This window comes from Lineus longissimus, chromosome 17, assembly GCF_910592395.1.
Source record: "Lineus longissimus chromosome 17, tnLinLong1.2, whole genome shotgun sequence".
NCBI classification, from domain to species: domain Eukaryota; kingdom Metazoa; phylum Nemertea; class Pilidiophora; order Heteronemertea; family Lineidae; genus Lineus; species Lineus longissimus.
The window spans coordinates 13,420,085-13,442,128 of record NC_088324.1 but is presented as its reverse complement, the minus strand read 5'-3'; the positions used below and the strand labels follow the sequence as shown (position 1 = coordinate 13,442,128).

Genomic DNA, 22,044 nt, shown 5'->3' with positions numbered 1-22,044 from the left:
TGATCAACGATTATACTATTTGGCAGGGTAGTCGTGGTGGGTTGGTTGGCCCCAGCCGATTCTGTAGCATCTGATATTTTGTCCCTGGATATCCAGGACATTCATGAACAAATATTGAATTGTAGAAAGCTGGTCATCTGGTTAAAAAGCCTGGCACTCGCAGGGGAAATGGCAGAAATGCTAGCATGCAGCAGGGAAACGCCTCGGGCCCAATAGTCACAATCGAAGACAGACAGCAGACGAAACCACCCACTTCATTGGACAATCAGATGACTATCACAACTGATGGATTCATTATTTTCAAGCCCATTGTCAGTCAACTTCACGAACCAGGGTTGGTTGCATGCTCCACCCCTTGCACATGAGCTCGGTAAGTGCCAAAAAAGGAACTGAAGCTCAGGATGGTAGTCTTTTGGACCCTACCAGTATCTCATCTGACATGGAGCTCGCTGCTGGTTCGGCAACAGGAACACCCAAAGGCTTGTGCCCCTGGAAATGAATGCAAAATTTGTTTAATTTCTAATAATTTCTGTAGTGCTGTACCCTGCTAAAGCCATCACGATGATGTAGTATGAAATATTATGAAATATTTTGAGGACAATGATTTTTGTTACACCGAAATATTTTTCTTTGCCTGAGATGGTCCCCAGCACAAATTAGTTTTATTTGCGGGCGGTAGATGGCGCAAAACACCAAAAGGTACGTCCTCATTTACATTACAGGAAATTTGAATGTGTCAGTGTGTTGTGAAATTTTCATTTTGTCACATTTGTACTCATAATTCATTCCTCTAGAGTTTTCGAAGTAAGTAACTAAGATTAAAATAAACAGGTAAAGGTTAATTCCATCGTGACAGTTATGTTTAGTTCAAAATTATCTTTGAAATAAGAAAATCTGTCTGAAGATACTAGATAGGCCTAAATTTGCCATATCTGGTCTGTCACTGTCTGACTGACTGGGCCCTGTGCCTGTGGCTTGGCTGGCCCGGCGGTCTAACTACAGAATAGCCGGGACAGTAGTAGCTCTGTACATTATGTACACTGTGTCCCTCTGTACATTATGTACACATTCCTATCATTTAGCACAGATAGAGTGTCCCAGGTATTCTGCAGTTGCTCCGCCCCGGCTAAGGGGGCCAGGGCCTGGGCACTCTGTCGACTGTCGTGTCAGCATGAGCATGGTGACATGGTCATGTGGTCACTCGTGTACATGATGTTTTTGGAAGGTGATGGAGTCAGTTTCTTTCCTCAGGTCATGGCCCAGTGAGTTCCACATTCGAGGGGCATGCACTGAGAATGCCCTTGCCCCGAATGCAAGGACTTGACCTTGGAGTACGTACAGTTTTGTTTTGAGTATGAGAGAACGATATGAATTTGGCAGTAGGGGCCTAAAACTTTCTCTTTCTTCACCTTTTTCAGCTTTACAATGGATCCTACACAGAACCAAGTCCCAGCGAAGGGTGTTGATGCTGTCCTGGTCCACAGTGAAGCCATGCCTGAGGGTTCAGAGACTGTCAAAGGTTATGATTTCAACCAGGGTGTAGACCATCATGAACTACTAAAAACATTCAGATATTCTGGCTTTCAAGCGACAAACTTTGGTTTGGCTGTGGAAGAAATCAACAAAATGGTACATATTATCAGAAATATGAGATAGTTTTTATTCCCTAGAAAAAATTTATAAGATCACGACATCTGGTCAGTTGAGACATACGGACTTTATTCATTCTTGGTAATACAGAAGATTTGCAATTTAAAGATGGTCATAACCTTGAGGAGGCGCCACAAAGTCTTTGCGGAGGTTTGAAAGCTTCTTTTTCTGATGGCGCAGAGAGAATCTTTTGGATTAACTCCACAGGAGCAAAGTTTGTGCCAGTTTTCATGATATTTGTATTTGTAGATTGAGTGTAAGAAGAAAGCAATACCAGAGGGAGCCTGTGAGTACAATCTGGACCCAACCGGAAGAGATCCAACCAACTGTACCATCTACCTTGGCTATACATCCAATATGATCTCATGCGGTGTGCGAGACACCATCAGATTCCTGGTGCAGCACAATATGGTAAGAGACAGTGATTAGGATATTTCACAGGGGTCAAATTTGGGTTGCGAACACAACCTGCATATATCAATGTTGGCAAATTAATATTACCTCCACTAGAAATGCAAATAAATTTTTTTTTTTAAGTTCGCATATGGCAAATTATTTGAAGTAGTTAATATTTATACAACTAAATGGAATATGTAAAATGTAGGCTTCACGACCCCCATTTTCATACACATGAATCCATTGTTTTGACAAACTAAATGGAGTATGGAATATGCAGGCTTCAGGACTCCCGTGTTCATACACATGAATACACCTTTTGGACAATAATGGCATAACCTCCCTATAAAGGACACCTCTACATTACGGACACCAATGCCCTGTCCCATGGTTGTCCACAATAGAGAGGTTGTACTGTATTCTGAAATGTTAGTCCTAAATCTCCCAACAAAGAAAGGAATAAGATGTAAATATAATAGCCCAGAAATCTGGGGGTAAAGAGTGCTCAGATACACGGATTTATCTGCATTTATCTGGATCGAGACAAGTCTGGTGTCCTTTTGATGAAAAAACACTATTTCAGAGAGTTATAACAATGTCATGTAAATAATAGGCATCATTGTCTTCAGGTTGATTGTATTGTGGCAACCGCTGGTGGCATTGAGGAAGACTTCATCAAGTGTCTTGCTCCGACCTACCTCGGCCGGTTTGATCTGGTTGGGAAGGAGTTACGGAAAAAGGGATTCAACAGGATTGGAAACCTGGTTGTGCCTAATGACAATTACGTCAAATTCGAGGAGTTTCTGATACCAATTTTAGATAAGATGTTAGAGGAACAGAATACTGATGTGAGTGCAGCTGCATTGAATTGTGAAAAATGTTATAGCAGAGCTTATAGGAAATGTAGGGCAGCTGGAGCTGCTTCTGTGTTCGGAATACTGCATAATGTATTTTTCTTTTAATGAATTGTGATAGATAGCCAGAGACAAAACCTGAATAATAATAAATAATAATGAGTCTTTTATAAAGCGCAATTCCGTGACACTATAGTTCTTGCTCAAAGTGCTTTGGGATATCATATTATTACCCCGGTCTCCACAGAAATCAATCCGGTGTTTCAAGGAGCAACCAGAAGGTGCTCACTTGAACTCGACCAGTAGGGGAACTAAGCAGTGACTCGGCCGGGAGTTGAACCCACGACCTCCTGATCATGAGGCCGACTCTCTTCCACTGCGCTACTGCTGCCCCATATGAATGTGCATTTTGAGTTGATAACTTTACTCCTGATATCAATTGAACAGCCAAAACTTTTCTTAAAAGAGGTTGAGAAAACCTTTATCCCTTTATCATGAATTGAAATTTGGTTCTCATTTCCAGGGTACATTATGGACACCGTCAAAGATGATACACAGATTAGGAAAGGAAATTGACAACCCAGATTCAGTGTATTACTGGGCATTTAAGGTACTGTTACAAGATCCTTTTGGCTGAAATAAGTGTGACATGGGCTTTTTAGTGTGATGGTGAAACTGTACTGATCCGCGATACCACTGGTCATAGCAAAGAAGATGTACTTCAGCATCAATGATATAACAAATGTGGGCTGTCTCAGCCTTTAAAAGTTTATGTATAAATAGGAAGTTTGTTTTCATCAAGAATAGGTTGTGAGTACTTGTAAAGAATAGAATATGCATGCCAGGTAGCCTGTTTGATTTTCTGGATATTCCTTGAGATTTGAAGTTCGAAGCATAGACTCTCATTGCCATTGATCATCCTTTTCTTGTGACAAATATGAATATTTTCTTCTTTCAGAATAACATTCCTGTGCACAGTCCTGCCCTTACAGATGGTTCTATCGGTGACATGCTCTATTTCCACTCGGTGTCCAACCCGGGGCTTGTCCTGGATATCGTCTCGGACATCCGGTTGATCAATTCCCAGACTTTGCACGCGGCGAATACGGGTATGATTATCCTGGGAGGTGGATTGATCAAACATCACATCTGTAATACAAATCTCATGGTGAGTATGAAAATTGTATAGACCTCTGCCACATAGTGTTCCCTCCCCCCATCTCTTTATAGTGCATGCATTATATTCTTTCCTCTTTCTTTCAGCGGAATGGAGCAAATTTCTCGGTCTTTGTGAACACAGCCAGTGAGTTTGATGGAAGTGATTCAGGTGCAAGGCCAGATGAAGCAGTGTCTTGGGGCAAAATCAAAATGGATGCTTCCCCAGTCAAGGTAAATATAAGTTCTTTTGATATCAATAATCACTGATGAAAACTCTAAACATGAAGCCAATCTGTCAGCGGAATCAGTCTTTCAGAGTTGGAGCTAATACTGTCCTTAGTGAACATGCAGAAGTCTCAAGTAGGCCTGTTATTTCTGCCCTCGAACTAAAGGCATGATGCGTTTCCAGTGCCAATACTTCTGCATGTATCTTTTCAGGTTTATGGTGAAAATTCGATTATTTTCCCACTACTGGTGGCGGAAACCTTCGCTCGGGATTACCATCAAAATAAGAAGGACTTGTCAGATTAGTTCGGGAGGAAACACCTGTTTAGGATGGAACACAAGGATACATGTATCTTCCATTAGATTCTTTGTTCATCTTACGATATTAATAATGCATGTTTAAGTGCTGAAAGGTTTGATAAATAGCGCTACCTGAAGTTAGCATATAAACTCTGGTTTCTCTGGAGGGAATAGCAATGTATTGGAAGTCTTGTCTCTCTTATTATTATCTTTATTTGAAAATGTGGTACATGTATGAATAAAATGTAAATAAACACATTGAATCTCATGTATTATGATATTTATTGAATTGTCTGCAGTTATGTTCACTTTGTATCCTCCTGTGGTTAGTAGACAAGACTAGGCTGAGGCAGAGACGTAACAACATTGTCTTGGTCTTGACATCACCAACATGACATACTTTTTGACTGCCATAACATATTTTTTGACCATCATGACATCTACACCACCTATTGGGATGCTGATACACAAGCATTTGAAAAGGGTTAAAACGTGATGCTCAAATCACCCCTTATTAGTCTATGATTACTATTCTACTGCAGCAGTGTCTTTTCTATTTCCATTACTCATTGGGATGGGTAGCATTGTAGGCTATTAGGCCAAAAGAAGAAAAGTATTGGAGTGTTGTTGATATACTATAGCCTAGCTAATGCACAATGGTAAACTTAACAGAAATGTGTGTGGCCTGTTTTCGTTAGGGGACAGTGCACTACTAGCATCATGATTAATGTGTTTGCCAGTATTTTATCAGACCTAGAATATTGTGTTAATTCCTTGTCAGTGAAGTGGCAGAGTCGGAATAGAGTCAAAGATGGCCTCCCTGTACATGCTTCTAATGATTGGGTTCCTCCAGTTGGGATTACAACAGGTCTCGGCTGAAAAAGGTCTTGGTAAGTTTCATTCCATTATTACTTTTATTGTTGTATTTTGCATGTCGAAATTGACAGGTTATTGGCTCTTTGTCCCCATAGGGCGATTTCAAAATGTGGGTATTTTCCTAAACCATCTGTTCTATTGCCTTTTTCAGATCGGGTGAAGAGACAAGGACCCACCCTTTCGGTGACTGCAGTGCTGGTAAGTTAAACAATGCACTTCTGTTGTACTCTTCAGCTCCCCCCTGTGTTAGCTTCCAATGATAATTTAGTTATTCAGGTTTAGACCTTCAAGTTAGCAGAAACTTCTTGGACGCTAGTTCTGTTGGTAGCCTGTTGGATAATCTCCCTCGCAATTTCTTATTGCTTTATCCATCAGTTTGCCAAGGTATTGTCATTGAAAGATCGTGATATATGGAGAGAAATGCTTGTGAAGACCATACCTGTTAGTTGCTACAATCTAAATGACTAATATCAGAGATGGTTTGGGAGTGAATAGATAGCATTTTTAAGCCAAATCTATCTTGCCCTTTGATTCGGATTACACACAGTAAACAAACTTGTAAGTTTTTCTTCCAGGAGAAACCATTCATTATGGAGAAAGAGAACCAAACACAGGCGGGGAATGTCCAGTATGAGGGCTTTCTCGTGGACCTTCTTGAGGAAATCAGCAAGAAAACTGGTCTGAAGTTCACAATCAAACTGAATGTGAGAAATGACCTCAGTTATAGTGGCATGATTAACGAACTCATCAATAAGGTAAGTGTTGCTAATTGTGACAAAGTTGTTCATCCATTTGCTCTGATCTGATGTTAATAAAGGGTCTTTTGCATGTGAAACAAGTAGTCCTCTGTTTGCATACTGACTTCCAAAATGTCTTTCACCTCAGTCTCAAGCTCAGCTCTGTCACATATGGTGAGCCTTTTAATGACAGGTCTGACAACAGTCTTTGAAGTTTCTTAATTTCTTTGGTAAACTTATGTTTGATATGGCCGCTGTGTATTCCTCAAATACTTCTTTGATTGTAATTCTTTGGTAACCTCCAAACCCTGGCCTCGCACCAACATTCTTAGCTAAACCAATTATAGAATTTTATTGGATTTTTTATTGCAGACGGCTGATTTGGCGGCAGGCGCACTGACCGTCACCTGGGAACGAGAACAGAAGATTGACATGACCAAGCCGTTCTTGAACTCGGGCATCACAATCTTGATGAAGAAATCGGATGCCATCGTAGAAGTACTGCCACCTGTCGATACATCTGTTGTCATGAAACCATTCGAACCCGCTGTTTGGGCCTGCATTATATTGGCCACATTTGCGGTGAGTATTCCCTCAAAAGGGACAATGTGTGTTTGGCCTGCTTTTGGGTAAGTGTTCTTAGAGAGGTTTCTACTTGGTAATAAAGGAGACAGCGTCACCATGCACAGTTGGTGCTAGTGTAGAATAGATGACAGTGTATGACAGCTATACTATGCTGTGTGTTCAGGAATCTCTGTTGAAACTTCACTGGAGTTGCTTCATTGTATTTTAAAATACGTGTAGTTTGAAGTCAGCACTCCTGATGCTGAAGGACTTGACTTGCTGTTTTCAAATGCCATGTACACCCTTTATCAGTTATCAATACCAAAGGTTTCTTATCCAGGTGACTGGCTTGTTCTGTCTCATCAACCGTTTTGACCCCCACGAGAGACCTATCTGTGAACAGGCAGACAAGAAGGATAAGAAAGAGGGCCAGGAAAAGAGGGAACTTCATTTCAGTATCCTTGCTTGTCTCTGGATGGTCGTGGGCAGTCTAGTCGTACAAGGTGAGTGACAATTTCTCCTATTGTATCAAAGTGTTCCCGGTCTGTACTAAACAGAAAAATATGTGGATTGTACAGATAAGACAAGGACCAACTGGAGAGGTAGGGGATCTGTGCAGCGCCAAATTGTTTTTGGTTTTGGTGATGATATGCTGCCACTTGTTATGAACAGAACAAGATGGTGTACAGAACGACCTCTCTATTGTGGACAACCATGGGACAGGGCGTTGGTGTCCGTAATGTAGAGGTGTCCTTTATAGGGAGGTTATGCCATTATTGTCCAAAAGGTGTATTCATGTGTATGAACACGGGAGTCATGAAGCCTGCATATTCCATATTCCATTTAGTTTGTCAAAAAAATGTATTAATGTGTATGAACATGGGGGTCGTGAAGCCTACATATTATTCCATTTAGTTGTATAAATATTACCTACTTAAAATAATTAGCCATTTATATGCAAACTTGAAATGAGTTAATTTGCATTTCTAGTGGAGGTAATATTTTTTATTTGCCAACATTGATATATTCCATTTAGTTGTATAAATATTAACTACTTCAAATAATAGCCATTTTTTATGCGAACTTGAAATGAGCTAATTTGCATTTCTAGTGGAGGTAATATTTTTAATTTGCCAACATTGATATATGCAGGTTGTGTTCCCACACTACATACTACATAGACAGCGTACATCCTTATAGTTGTATAGAAGCATTTGATTGAGCTACCACACATCAAGCTTTATTCTTTGTAATTAGAGCACAAGGGGATAAACAACTCAATGGACTGCAATTAATGTTACAATATACAGTAGCTTGGCAATGTGATGCACAGTGAAGATAATTAAACAATACATTCTGTTTTAATTAGGAGAGCAACAGACATTAAATTCACTCCACCATGTAATTTACTGAACTTAGCGTCTATGTTCATCAATTACGCAAACTTCACACCTATTAGGTCTAATCGACTACATACGGGAACACGGGAAGCCATTGGTTTTGTTTACTGTCCGTAATTGTGAGGTGATTGGACCAAAAAGTCACCATGGCCGTGTCCGCAATTCGGAGTAGAGAGGTGTCCGCCCTACCGAGGTTTTGGTTAAAGCAAATGACTTTGAAAAAAATCGGGACTGAACGAACATGTCCGTAATGCGGAGGTGTCCGCCTGGCAGAGGTGTCAGCAAGGGGAGGTTCTACTGTACTTAACTTCTTATTTTCAAGATGATATGATGACCTCACAATGTTTCCACCTTACCACTCTGATGGTCACTTGTATATTTCATAAAATCAGTTTCTTTTGGGTCGGAAGCTTGCTCTTTGAAACAAATCTGTGTGCCCAAGAAGAATTTGAAAATTTTGCAGGTTACACCAAGCGGCCCAAGTCCATAGCAGCATTGGTTCTCTTCTTTGTCTGGTGGGTCTTCTGCCTGGTCATCTTTGCCTTCTACATCGGCGGTATACTGAGGAGCGGCATCTACGAAGCAACCAAGGTCAAGGTCGCCAAGGTCGAGACATTCAGTGACCTTGTCCAACAAGACGATATCAAGTTTGGAGCAGTGAAGGGAGGGTCCACCTATCAGTTCTTCAAGCAGAGCAAGGTGATTTTACTTAAATATTGATGAGAGTTTCCCCCACGTATGTGCTCGATCCTGCTCCAGAGCTAGTTTATAACTTCTATCTCCTCTACACTGTCTAATTGCAACTTTTTCTCTGATTCAACATTGGTAAAACTATGAGACATATTTCAATATCTAAGTATGTTTGACTTGCAGAATTATGTGCAGGGTTATAAGCTGATGTCCGCTAACCCCTCCATGATGGTGGCCACAAGTTCCGAGGGTGAGGAGAGAGTAAGAAGAGGGGGATATGCTCTGTTGGCTGAGGTGCCTTTTGTGGAATATGCGGTCAGTATGAGTAATATCATGCTCACCCTGAAAACTGACTATTTCAGACTAAACCTAACTTTCAGTTCTTACTGATACCTGGCCACGTAAAACTTTTTTTCGAATATGGAAGATGGAACTGGTTTGGCCATGTCTTGAGGATGGAGAAAAGTTTCCCTCAAAGTTCTGCAGTGGACTCCAGCAGGAAGATGGAACCCGAAGAAGACGTAGGTTAACGCAATCCTGGGGCCTGGGGAACTTCCAAGACACGCACTGAACAAGACGTGGCATAAGTTGAGATGGGATGCACAAGACATGACTGGCAACTGCAGACGTGTGAATGGCTTATGGTCTCCACAGAGCTACAAGATGATGATGCTTACAAGAACACAAGCTTTGTGATGATGATGATGATGATGATGATGATACTCCTTCACAATTTTGTTATTGAAATGAAGTTAGAAGTCATGTATCTCTTCACTTTTCAGTCGGCCAGGAAGCCATGCAATGTGATGCAAGTTGGTCCCGTGTTGAACAGTTTTGGCTGCAGTTTCGGCCTCCAGATGAACTCTCCGTACACGGAGAAGATCAACCTAGCAATCCTGAAGCTTCGTGAAGCCCAGGCCATTGGGCTGCTGTGGAAGAAGTGGTCGTGGTGGCAATCGGAATGCCACGGGGTGAAGCTGAGCCAGTCAGGCAATGCAAAAACAGTAGGTGGCATTATTTTATTTGATTGCAGCTGTTTTGAAGAAATTGTTGAAAATGAATGATTGTCCTGTTTTGACATATGTTGCCCCCATCCAATATGAGAGATCTTGTTTTTTTCAATGATAGTTACTCTTGGTTAGTCCTTCTGGCACCGAGCAGACTGTTTCAAGAGACAGCTTAATCAGGAGCAACTAGCTAACACTATGCTCTAAACCTAATTAATAATTTTGGCAGACACCGCCATCGCGACCTCTGTCCATGGCCAGCGTAGGAGGGATATTCATCACATTCTTCGTAGGCCTCCTCTGCACAATGGTTGTCATGGCAATAGAGATATTCCTTCATAGACGTAGCCAGGCACAGGTAAGGTAATTCAAATCTTGATTACTGCGACCCACAAGTATTTTTGGTATTGGTTTTTATTGTATGACAAGTTAGATGTTTGAGTTGGAAAATTAAGGAGTTGGTAGACCACGTCTTGAATCTTTTGGAAAACAGTTTACCTGCCTAAGCAGTGCATTCTACCTACTCTTCAACATTCACTCTTTGCTTTTTTCAGGCTGAGGAGAGAAAGAATGAACCAGTGACACTGCAAACATTGGCCTTGACCTAAATGGCTGAAGATGCCGGTTGATTTTGTCTGTATAATCTAAATTTGATGTAGGCGTGCGGAACAATAAAATTCATCTTTGAAAAAAGTCTCTTTTCTTTCATTTCTGTTCCGAAGACAGACACCTGTTGAATATACATGCACATGTACTGTATTGGAACTGTGCTACTGCATCTGTACATCATCTGTCACAATGGCTATTTGGGATGGTTAGCATAGCATCGAGGCCAGTTAGGCCAAATGAATGAAACAATTTGGGAGGCTGCTTTCGTAATTACAAAGTTAGATTTTTAACTTTTGGAGTTGCTTGGTGTCCCTGGACAAGGTAGCGAGCCTCTTCTTATAGCATTGAGCCATAAAATTAAAAAATATATTTCATTGAACAATAGTGTGAGTGCGTCTGGAAACATGACATCAAAATGTCTTGCCTATATTACTTGGAATGCTGTTGGATAAAATGTTGTCAATTAAGCTTGTCTGTGAGAACATTGATGCCCCTAAATGATATAGCATACCCAAGTACCTGAAATACTGTTCTGAGTTCTGTTGTCTGGTGTGGCGGAGTCGGAATCGAGGCAAAGATGGGCTCTCGGCATGTGCTTCTGTTCTTTGTATTCCTCCAACTTGGATTAGTGTATGTTTCAGCAGAGGAAGAATTTGGTGAGTTTTAACTTGACTTATGACTAAGAACTGCTAACTTGTTGTGAATTCAGAAGTTTTGCTTTAAACAATCTTGGTAGATTCAGTTAACCAATTTGCTGGATGTAGTGGATTATTAAGAAGATGGAGATCTGCCTTAGACCCTTTGTTGGTTGGATTTAGATGACATTTTCAAAAGTGTTTGATCAATATAAATAAAACTTGGTTGCCTCGTTTGTTTTGTAAGGGTATAGATATGGCCTGTTGAGTCTTGTTAAGTCTTCACAGTGTTGTTTATTTGTTTAACGTTCCTAGTCTTACCTCTCAAAATCATGTTTTCAGAAAGAGTAAGACGAGCTGGGAGCAAGCGTACTCTTAGCGTCACAGCGGTCCTGGTAAGTCAAGAATTCCATTATCGTTGCGCAGTCCTTTTGAACCCAATTATGTAACTGTTGCGTGACCTTCAAGACCTTGAATGAAAATCCTTTTGATGCGTGATTTCAAGGCCAACTGGCATGTATTCTTGCCTGGGAGAGTTGACATGGGTGGCTTTGCATTTGCATTCAATACCATTGGGCTGTGAAAATAGAGAATAGAAATGGCCCTGGAGATAATTAGCTAGACTGAAAGACACTAAACATGGCAATTAATGGAAGTGACAGCTCGCCAATTAGTTGATGATAGATTATTGATGATCATATTAATTTATGGTACATGTTCATTCCCATTTGTATTTTATTATTCCGACTGGTAGTCTTGTTTCATTTATGCTGCAGCGCACCCCACATAACTTTTTTAAATATTGTAGAAGGAGTGTTTTTTGCCTTTGACAGAGTAATCGGTAACACATGCTGTTGGTATGGAGACACCAGGTATAATGAAGGACAGTAATAGGTGTCAGCAGTAGTTGGTGGTTCAATAAAAAAAAGAGTCTTTTGTGTTTATTAAGTACAGAAAAAAGTTTCCTGCCCTGGGATTGAAATCACAGATCTTTGGACTGCCAGCCACAGTTCTGTTGTTAGCTATCTAGGTTTCCTCACTTCGCGACGCCATTATAAGTGCCCACTGAGATTTTAGCACAACAGTGGGTGGCAGTCAAAAAGATCTGTGACAATGCAACTTGGGCAGTAGTTTATTGCCTGGGGACTCTAACAATAATGCACATTGTCAAGTTGAACTAAAGCCAGCAGCAGCAGCTTCAGAAGAACACGTTTTGATGATATTTTTCAGGAAAAACCTTTTCTTATGGAGATCAAAGATGAGGTAACGCAAACACTGACAGGAAATGACCGCTATGAGGGATTCATCAAAGATGTCTTAGATGGAATTAGGGAGAAGACTGGTCTGATGTACGCATTGGATGTTAGAGATGATCAGAGCTATGGTGGAATGGTACAAGCTTTGGTCAATAGGGTAATTCATGTGCTTTCCTCTGCGGCCAAGAAGAGCTGGGAATAGTTTTTCTTCACTTGAAAGGGTAGAGCTTTCATGTGACTTATATTCACTCTGAGAAGTTAGGTACCTGTACTAAAAGTTCTGAAGAACAACTGGGCTTATCTATGCAACAAAGCTATTAGCTTTTATCAGGATTGTGAAATGGCCTGCAGGGAACATTTTTGAGAATGCGTAATTGATTTACTTCCAGAAAACGGACATGGCTGCAGGTGCATTGACCATCACTTCAGAGAGAGAACAGAAAATTGACATGACTAAGCCATTCATGCATTCGGGCATCACAATACTGATGAAGAAATCAGATGCAATCGTTGAATCAGCCCTTCCGGTGGATACTTCTGTTATGATGAAGCCTTTCAAAGCTGGTGTCTGGGTCTGCATCATTTTGGCTGCAAGTGCAGTAAGTTTATCTTTGGTGCAGGCATTTGCGCCTGTAAATAGACCCTCTTCCAATGCAGTCTTGATGAGACAACAGCAGCGAATTTAACTCTATTCCGAAAAAGTCTCAACTGCCACGCACACCTCAGTAAAATGACATGACACAGAGTAGCATTATAGAACACACAGACAAATGATAGAACACACAGACAAATGATAGAACACACATACAAATGATAGAACACACAGACAAATGATAGAACACACAGACAAATGATAGAACACACAGACAAATGATAGAACACACAGACAAATGATAGAACACTCAGTATAATGATAGAATGCACGGTAGCATCTTCAGTTATTGTAACCAACATCTATCCACACAATCATTGATATCTTCCTTGTTTCAATTATAAGGTGACCTGGTGTTTCTTCATCATCAACCTGTTTGACCCATATGAGGAACCAGTGGAGTCAGTGAAGCGAGGAGTCAGTGAACACGGAGACCAAAAGAGTGAGGATGGTGGGGAGAAAAAGCTTTCCTTTGGGTTCGTGGCTTGTACTTGGATGGTCATTGGCGGCCTTACACTCCAGGGTGGGTATACTTGGAATCAAGAATGATTGCTTTGTATTATGCTTCCTTGGTAGATGGTAATGTGTCTTCTTCTGTGTGTCTTAGCATGTACAAGCATGTATGTGTGACATCAAGCCTAGCTTAGCTTGTCCATAGCCGCAATGTCATTGATCATCATGAGAAGGCAGCGATGTATCAATTTCAAGTCTAAGTGTATTCCTGATTTCAGTTCAGTCAGTCTAAAAACATTGTAGATGCCCTTGGGTGTGAGAAATTGGTTCCAATCGGTATTATTCCCCTTGCAGGTTATACCAAAAGACCACAGTCAGCGGCCGCATTGGTTCTCTTCTTTGTCTGGTGGATCTTCTGCCTGGTCATCTTTGCCTTCTACGTCAGTGGCATCATGAGGAGTGGCATCTATGAGTCTGCCCCAGTCAAGATCCCAAAGGTCACATCGTTTGATGACCTCATGGAACAACACAAGATCAAGTTTGGAGCGATGAAAGGTGGATCGACTCAAGAATTCTTCAAGACGAGTAGGGTTCAGGTATGTTGTTAGCTTGAATTGGAGTTTTATTTTCTTCTGATGGTACTCTTTCCTATAAGACAAGGTACTCAGACAGTTTGAAGTGGAAGGACTAAGAGAGCCTCCTACTGAATAATGGAGGAACTCATTCTAGCTGCCAGGGGTACGAAACCCATTTCAGTTTCACACCTCATGTTGTATTTGCTTGCAGATCTATCATCGTGCTGGCAAGTGGATGCAGTCCTACCCTTTAACGATGGTGTCCTCGCTCACCGAGGGCCTGGAAAGAGTGCGAAAAGAAAAATATGCTCTGCTTACCGAGTCAAAGTATGCGGAGTATGTGGTAGGTGTATTCTAATACTGTCATCCAAAAGATGTATACTTGAACAGACATTGTTGTTAAAGTACTGTGCAAACAAGAGATTTTGTCACTGCAACCTGCGATTAAAATTGCTGGCCTTTGTTTGATATTCATTGATTGTGTAGGTCAATGCAGTAATACACAAAAACATGTTATGTAGGTCAAATACTGGTGAAGACTCACCATAATGTCCTGACCAAGTTCTGTTGGTCCCTCATTGCAGCATCACACTCTTCATAAGACTCCGCACCTTTTTTCAGGCTGGTCAACGCCCCTGTGATGTGATGCAAGTTGGTGACCTAATGAATAGTGTCCGATATGGTTTTGGTCTCCAGAAAGGTTCCCCCCTCAGGAATGAAATCAATATGGCAATCTTGAGGCTTCGAGAAGACCAAAGTCTTGATATGTTGAAGAGGAAATGGTGGCATTCGCTGTGTAGGCTCGCTGAGGAGGAAGAGGAAGAAAGCAAGTCCTACTCAGATGTAGAAATGGTAGGTGAATTCATCATCAAATTGTGTGGCGATTTAGACAAACGTTTTGTTCACTGTTAACCATAGGGCACCAAGCTGTCCTATTCTTGGTGAAGTTTAGATGGTATCGATCTCTATGCTAGTCTGTACACAGTGTGATGATTCAATGATTCGAATCCATGAAAATATTTCTTCCAGATGCCTCCAGCGAAGCCTCAATCCATGGGCAGTATTGGTGGGATTTTCATCATTTTCTTTGTGGGCCTCCTCATCGCGATGTTCATCATGTTGATAGAGATATTCTGGGACAAAAAGCGTGAAGCAAAGGTATGAAGTCTTTGGTGACTTTGGTATTATTTCAGTCTCCGTCACGGAGTTCTGTTGGCCTTGTTATTGTTGGATATTGAGGTGGCTGCTCCACAGACCTCTGCCGATACTGATGCAAACATGTTGATTTGCTGACAGGCATGTCATCATATCATTCAGAATTGTTTTTCTTTATTCTAATCAGAGTTATTTTTAGGCAAAATTCTTTACAAAATTGGTCAATCAACTGGTGATAATAGCCACAGTCAAAGGCCGGATTTTGCTATTAACCTTTTCTATATTTTCCCTTTGAAAGTAACCACTTCCATTTTTCAGCCTGACCAGTCAAATGCTGAGGAGGATGACCCGAATCAGGAAGAAGTGACCTTGACCTAGATGTCTGGCTCATGAGACTTTGACCAAGATATCTGGCCAGTGTGACCTTGACATTTGCCTGTTGGCTGATTACTTTTTATCAACCAGTTGTTTTTGTCATGACAAAAACCAAATTAAAAACAAATTTATGGGTACCGTAATACGTTTTTGGTCATTTGCATAACAGCCCTGAAACACAAATAGAGTAATTCATTAGAGGTCTACATGTTGTTGTGCATGGTGGCTAGCAGGGATATCATCCTCCTAGCCACCTAAATCCCACGGCCAAGATGTCCCTTTAAAGAGTTTCTAATTGAACTACCAGTAATCATAACCTAATTTACTTCCTAATTGCAGTCTTTTGATGCTTTCATTTATTATCAATTGCCACTGAGCTAGATTTAGCTGGGGCAATGCTCTCGTTTGGGATTTCCAATCAAGCGGATATGATAGGCAAGAAATTTTTTTTTACTGGTTGAGGGACTGCTAAACCTTGGCGTCTCAGTTCTGATGACACTCTCTCCCAAAGTCACTCTTGAGCTATACCCGCGAGTCAGTTTGTCTTATGCCATGGCATATTAGTCCCTATTTGGAATTTGGAGATGCGAGGCCAGTACAGGTTAACACTCACAATGGGCATATAGATATGTGAGCTCAGCTGGTAGTAATGCATCTAATGATAAACATTTGGCCTGGAAAATTGCTGCCTAATTATGATTGTGTCTGACTACCAGTAAAGTAGTATAAGTGGCCAGCGATGGGCCATAAAGCGATCATTTTCAAGAACTGTTCTGAAGTGTGGCGGAGTCTGTATGGAGGTGAACATGGCCTCCATGTATATTCTCCTCCTCTTTGGATTAGTCCAGCTAGGATTAGCGCAAATATCTTCTGATAAAGCTCTTGGTAAGTTTTACCTTGTAGTGATGGGTTCTGCCGAGGTTTGTATATTTTCCCGATTCTATCAATGAAGCAAAAGCCTTCGCTTTCACAGTCTTCAAAAGAAAGCATCAGATGCAAATTTTCAAAATAATCAGTCGCAGCAGAATTTTTTCGTTCACTTAACAAACTTATGAGAAGTATGTCTAGAGAGATTGAATGTTTTCGAAGAGCAGATCTCATAAAAGATATAAATTTTCAAAACTTGTTTAGATCTATATCCTTGGAACTTCATGTCCCATCATAAACCTGACTCTGTATCATTTTGTTTCCAGTGCGTGTTAAGAGACAAGGGGTTAATCTCACTGTCACTTCTGTACTGGTAAGTTAAAAAAACCTCATTTAGGCAACCTAATTCTATTTTCGTATTATTTAGGACTGACTTCACAACTCGCTGCCTCTTGCTAGGAAGGTCCACATCCTTGTTTTGATTGATGAATAAAGTGGCATATATCATTAGGTGAAAAAAGTTGCACCTGATGAATCCTCAAATTACATGTAGGCCGTTTCTTCTAATACAGCTTGCTTCTAGTGAAGGCTGCCAAGTGTATAACACATTTTCTCATGTATTTTCTATATAGTTCAATGTAAATGTCATCAGATTTGAATGATCGAATTCAAACTCTTCCAGTCGCCACCGTTCCTGATGGAGGTGAAGGGCGCGGCGGCCTCGGGGTATGACCGTTATGAAGGTTTCATCAAAGACATCCTTCACGAGATCAGCAAGAAGATTGGTATGGCGTACACGCTGAAAGTTAGAGTGGATAACAGTTACAGTGGAATGATTACTCAGTTGGTCAATAAGGTATGTCGAGGAGATTTTCATCTTTGTTGGTAAGTGATTCTTCAATGTACTTAATATAACCTTAACAATATACTTGATATAACCTTAACAATATACTTGATATAACCTTAACAATGTACTTGATATAACCTTAAGGAGAACTTCCTTCTTTTCTTGTCCCGATCATTACATTATGGTGATGGGTGAAACAAGAATTTAGGAGCAAGAACTCTGAAAGGAGACGATCAAGAGGAATGCATCAGAATCAAAAGAGATGGCTCGTGGAGAGGGAATGTCCAGATTCTCAACTTGCCTGTGACAAAAACCTTGTCTTCAAGTTGTCTTTCTGATTGCAGGAGGTTGATATGGCAGTTGGTCCGATTACCATCACCTCACAGAGAGCGGCAAAGGTCGACATGACAAAGCCATTTATGAATGCCGGGATCACCATCATGATGAATAGAAGGGATGCCGTATCTGAACTGTCATCTCATTCATACTCTCTGGACGTTGTCCTGAGGCCATTTGGGCCTGTAGTTTGGGTTTGCATCATACTGGCTGCCTTTGTAGTAAGTATAACTACTTCAACCTCTGCATGCTGCAAACATGGTAAACTATAGAAAGTTCCTTTTTCCTTGGAACGGTCGTTGGTCAAAGCCGTGGGTTTAAACTACCTGTTGCTTTGGCCAGCCTAATTCTTCTCCTGTTGTAGGTGATCGGTTGTTTTTACCTCATCAACCGCTTTGATCCCAATGAGAAACACGCCTGCAGACACGGAGACAAGAAGAAGGAGACTGAGTCCGAGGGAGAAAAGGAGCTACCGTTTAGCTTCCTTGCTTGTCTCTGGATGGTCCTTGGTGGACTTACCATACAGGGTGAGTTGGCTCACTTGGATATCGATACGGGAAATTTGGCCCCTGGGCAAAAATATTAACTATAGAGTCAGCCTGCCAGACTTGGTAATGTAGATAAGCCATTATCAGTGAAGTGACCGGCATGGAGCTGAGGTTATAGTATGTTGAAGTGGAGTTGGGCAATCACTGTCAAAAAGTGTGCTTTATAAATCTAAATATTATTATTATCATAATGTGAAACGTATAGAATTTGACTTCTCCTTGCAGGATACACCAAAAGACCCCAGTCAGCAGCAGCATTGGTTCTGTTCTTTGCCTGGTGGGTGTTCTGCCTGATCGTGTTTGCCTTCTACGTGGGTGGCATCATGAAGAGTGGAATCTATGGCACCACCAATCCGGGGCGTGTCAGTAAGTTCAAATCATTTGATGATTTAGTCAGACAGACCGAGGTGCAGTTTGGAACTGTGGATGGTGGATCAACGTTCCAGTTCTTTCGAACAAGCAAAGTTGAGGTATGTTCTTTTCTCATTGTAGAGATATTCCTCAAAATTATAGTTTTGTAGGCTTTGGAAGTGGAACTCCCTTTGTCCTGTTCCTTCAATAATGACCTCATGGTGAACTGAATCCACTAGGAGGAGTAGTGACTTATGTGTCTGCTTAGGGTTCATACTGGGTCGGTTTTTCCACCTGAAAACTATCAGTGAGATAAAATGACGACTGTGGAAGCAATCATTGTCTTATGAGGCTAATTGTAATGCATTCCTCAGCTTCTATTTTCCAGTACTTTCATTCCTTTAGTGCTAGCCTGCCATTATTTCCTGGACCTCCACTGATTATGAGATAAAGTCCTTTTTATCAAACAGGTGTATCAGCGAGCTGCAAGGATGATGACGATGGTGCCCACATTGTCTGAGGGAGTTGAGAGGGTAAGAAAGAGTCGATATGCACTTCTGGCAGAGTCTCCTTATGTGGAATATGTGGTAAGTTGTCATGTCAATGTCCTTCACTTTGTTTCTTACTCATACTTTTTTCCATGGGGCAGGCTGGAGGTGTTTGTCACATGGCCCAGGGAGAGGAGTCAATTTCAAGCTACTAAACACTTGAATGTGGTCTTTTGAGTCCAATCCAAAGATTTTTAAGGGAAGTGACATTCTTAGAGGCTTGTGTGTCATGGTGCCATGGCATTGGCACTTGGTACAAGGAACTGCGCTTCACTTCTCATTCACCTGAGGCATAATTGTAGGAATAGGTCACCGAGCCAAAACTGCTGTGGTCCTTCCAAGAGTTTAACAACTGGTGACCTCGGGCTCTAACCACTATACATGTACCACTGATCTTCCTGAGCTGATCTGTCAATTGTCATGTCAAATATTCTTCTTTCAGTCTACGAAAAAACCCTGCAATACGATGCAAGTTGGTGGTCTATTGAACAGCTTTGGATATGGTTTCGGCCTGCCGAAAGGCTCACCGCACAAAGATGCAGTCAACGCAGCCATCTTGCAGCTTCAAGAAGATCAAATCCTCCAGATGCTGTTCAATAAATGGTGGAATGAATTCGAACCATGTACGAAAGTCTCTCAGCCGAGGGAATCTATCAATGACATGGACAGGGTATGTCAATTAATTTGAAAACAATTATGCCTTTTTACAGTTGTTGTGTGAGTATGTAGACATAATAAGCAATCACAATGTGTAAGTATAACCTTGGCAAATCCCTCAATGATGTAAAAAAGTAACAATTAGACAAGTCAGTGGCGCTAACCTCCAGTTAAATATTTTCAGAGAAACATAGATGTCTGCTCTCTGAACGAGATTGAACTGACATGTTTTTCAGTGAGCCGCTCACCAAGCAAGACAAAAATTACTACTTAATTTGGGAGCAGCTGGCAAACATTCCCAACCATTTTATTGTTTTAACTTTTCTTCCAGGAGCAATTATATGTAGCCAGTTCTCTCTCCATGGGCAACGTTGGTGGGGTATTCATCATCTTCTTTGTGGGAATCTTCCTCGCAATGATCGTCATGCTGTTGGAGATACTTGTTCACAGACGCAGACAGGCAAAGGTGAGGAAATCAAACATTTTGAACGTCGTGTAGAAGATTGCCAGGTCCAGAAACTCTGGAGTATATTTCCTCATGTTCTTGATGGGGCTAGTCATAAGAATGATAGCTTTACTTCCTTGTCCATTGAACATGACATCTTTTGAGACACCCTGTTTATGTGGACAGAAGTTTGAAATGGAGTCTCTTCCCTGACCAAAGAAGAAGGCTTTTGGCCACAGAATTAATTTGGTGCCTCACCATAGTGGCCTGCACAGATGCTCTCCAGAACCCATTGTAGCCCTGTCACTGAATTCATTCCAATTGTTATTTTTTTGAATATTCCTGTTTTCAGAAGTTGGACACACCGAAGGAAGAGAAAAAGGATGAGCAACTCTTGCAAGAAGTAGCTGAGGCCTAGAGCAGTGATGGCGTCCAATGACCAAGTCGACCCAGTTTTGATGTATTTTAATGAAACACAATAAAAGTTTGTCAACAGACATGTTTTCTCTTTGTTATTTGTCCCTCTGGCCAATTGTTAGATAACACGAAAGAAGAATCCATTGGCGACCTTCTTTGTGATTTAGGGTGGTCAATTCCAATCCACCCGGAAAATATCCACCTCTGCGGTAATGAATAAAAGGAAGGAAGGACATGGCTTGGCTGTGACAATGCTCCATTGCCAAGTAAAATCTACCCCCAGTCGACTCCAGGCCAATGCAGATAGGCCAAGATTGCAGCCGAGATGACAAATCCATGTCCAAACTGAATCTTAGCCAATGAGCCGAGACACCAAGGAGGATACCGCGGTGACGTCACGGCTTTTCCAAGATGGCGCTGCATATTGTAAACAAACTCGATGCACGGCCAAGGGAAAATCAAGTCATCAAAAAAGTTAGATTTTTCGCATCAAATCAGAGTTATTAGTACTTTTCTGCTATGAAATAAATCTTCAGACAATAAGCTATCATTTGAATAATGAAAAGTGCTGTTTTGATGGGGAAAAATAGGGTTTTTTAAACCAAATAGCCGGCACCGATCTTCCAAAATTAGCGATGGTTTCAAAACAGTCTCCCAGATATGGGGCAATCTCTTCATTATCATAATGGGATTTGGAGGCATGTTTACAGATTTTACAAGTTCGAGACCTGTAATACCTAAAACTCGCATAGATCCCCATAGATCCCCTCTATTTGTCGAGTTAGCGCCCCTGTAAGATCATGCATTTTCGGACACTAGAACGAAATCTTCCTGCGGATATCGCGGTTTCGGTGATGATTTAAGGAGAAATTGACTGTTCTTAGAGTTGTATGGGACAGAAATGAGTTCATACTTCATGAATACATGAATATATTATGATATGGGCGGGCTTCTAAGTCAAAACAATAACAAACTCAACTGCATCTCTACCGTGTATCGCGTAGTGCATTGCCTAGTGTATTTCGTAGTGTATTTTAGCGGAGACATTATTTCCCATTATTTCCGCACTTTGGCCACGCCAAACGTCTTTTTTATTCGTGGAAGTTAATCTGCTCTGTAAATTTTATTCTACACAGGAAGAATCAATACTAGGTATTGCAATATTTCATGTCTATTGGTGTTTTTGTGTACAGGAGCGCACCAGACAGTGACACGTGAAGATGTGTTCAGTGCTGGTGCTGTCAGTAGACTGAATCTGATTGGCCATAGCGATCACTAATATGGGTCGGGATCACGTGATATGACGTCACCGCGGTATCCTCCTTGCCGAGACACCTAATGTTAGAGCAATTCTTGATTTTAATAAAGTTCAAGTGAATCTCTCCCGTGGTTTGTTCTTCTGTCTTTGAATGAATATCTTGCAGCTTAACCTTCCACAAAGTATCATACAATTAAAAAGTC

General features: G+C 41.2%; 3 protein-coding genes across 3 annotated transcripts; all 3 read left to right on the top strand.

The window, feature by feature from the left end:
- Nucleotides 1–711: 711 nt before the first annotated feature.
- On the top strand, nucleotides 712–4,872 carry LOC135501850 (deoxyhypusine synthase-like). The gene is made up of 8 exons (XM_064794229.1): nucleotides 712–804; nucleotides 1,419–1,629; nucleotides 1,900–2,061; nucleotides 2,676–2,894; nucleotides 3,424–3,510; nucleotides 3,859–4,068; nucleotides 4,164–4,289; nucleotides 4,497–4,872. The coding sequence occupies exons 2-8, from the start codon at nucleotides 1,426–1,428 to the stop codon at nucleotides 4,587–4,589; spliced, it is 1,101 nt and encodes a 366-aa protein (XP_064650299.1). The 5' UTR covers nucleotides 712–804; nucleotides 1,419–1,425; the 3' UTR covers nucleotides 4,590–4,872.
- Nucleotides 4,873–5,118: 246 nt separating this feature from the next.
- Nucleotides 5,119–15,900, top strand: LOC135501033 (uncharacterized). Its single transcript, XM_064792752.1, has 20 exons — nucleotides 5,119–5,473; nucleotides 5,611–5,657; nucleotides 6,035–6,214; nucleotides 6,569–6,778; nucleotides 7,101–7,263; nucleotides 8,624–8,859; nucleotides 9,034–9,165; nucleotides 9,633–9,854; nucleotides 10,087–10,215; nucleotides 10,412–10,435; nucleotides 10,993–11,122; nucleotides 11,444–11,496; nucleotides 12,332–12,514; nucleotides 12,747–12,956; nucleotides 13,355–13,532; nucleotides 13,817–14,058; nucleotides 14,249–14,380; nucleotides 14,659–14,889; nucleotides 15,067–15,195; nucleotides 15,511–15,900. Exons 1-20 carry the CDS (start codon nucleotides 5,395–5,397, stop codon nucleotides 15,568–15,570), a joined length of 2,970 nt encoding a protein of 989 aa, XP_064648822.1. The 5' UTR covers nucleotides 5,119–5,394; the 3' UTR covers nucleotides 15,571–15,900.
- Nucleotides 15,901–16,314: 414 nt separating this feature from the next.
- LOC135501848 (glutamate receptor 2-like) lies at nucleotides 16,315–20,663 on the top strand. The gene is made up of 10 exons (XM_064794225.1): nucleotides 16,315–16,452; nucleotides 16,761–16,807; nucleotides 17,117–17,290; nucleotides 17,626–17,838; nucleotides 17,982–18,144; nucleotides 18,391–18,635; nucleotides 18,987–19,103; nucleotides 19,507–19,734; nucleotides 20,053–20,187; nucleotides 20,519–20,663. Exons 1-10 carry the CDS (start codon nucleotides 16,362–16,364, stop codon nucleotides 20,582–20,584), a joined length of 1,479 nt encoding a protein of 492 aa, XP_064650295.1. The 5' UTR covers nucleotides 16,315–16,361; the 3' UTR covers nucleotides 20,585–20,663.
- The last annotated feature ends 1,381 nt before the right edge of the window (nucleotides 20,664–22,044 follow it).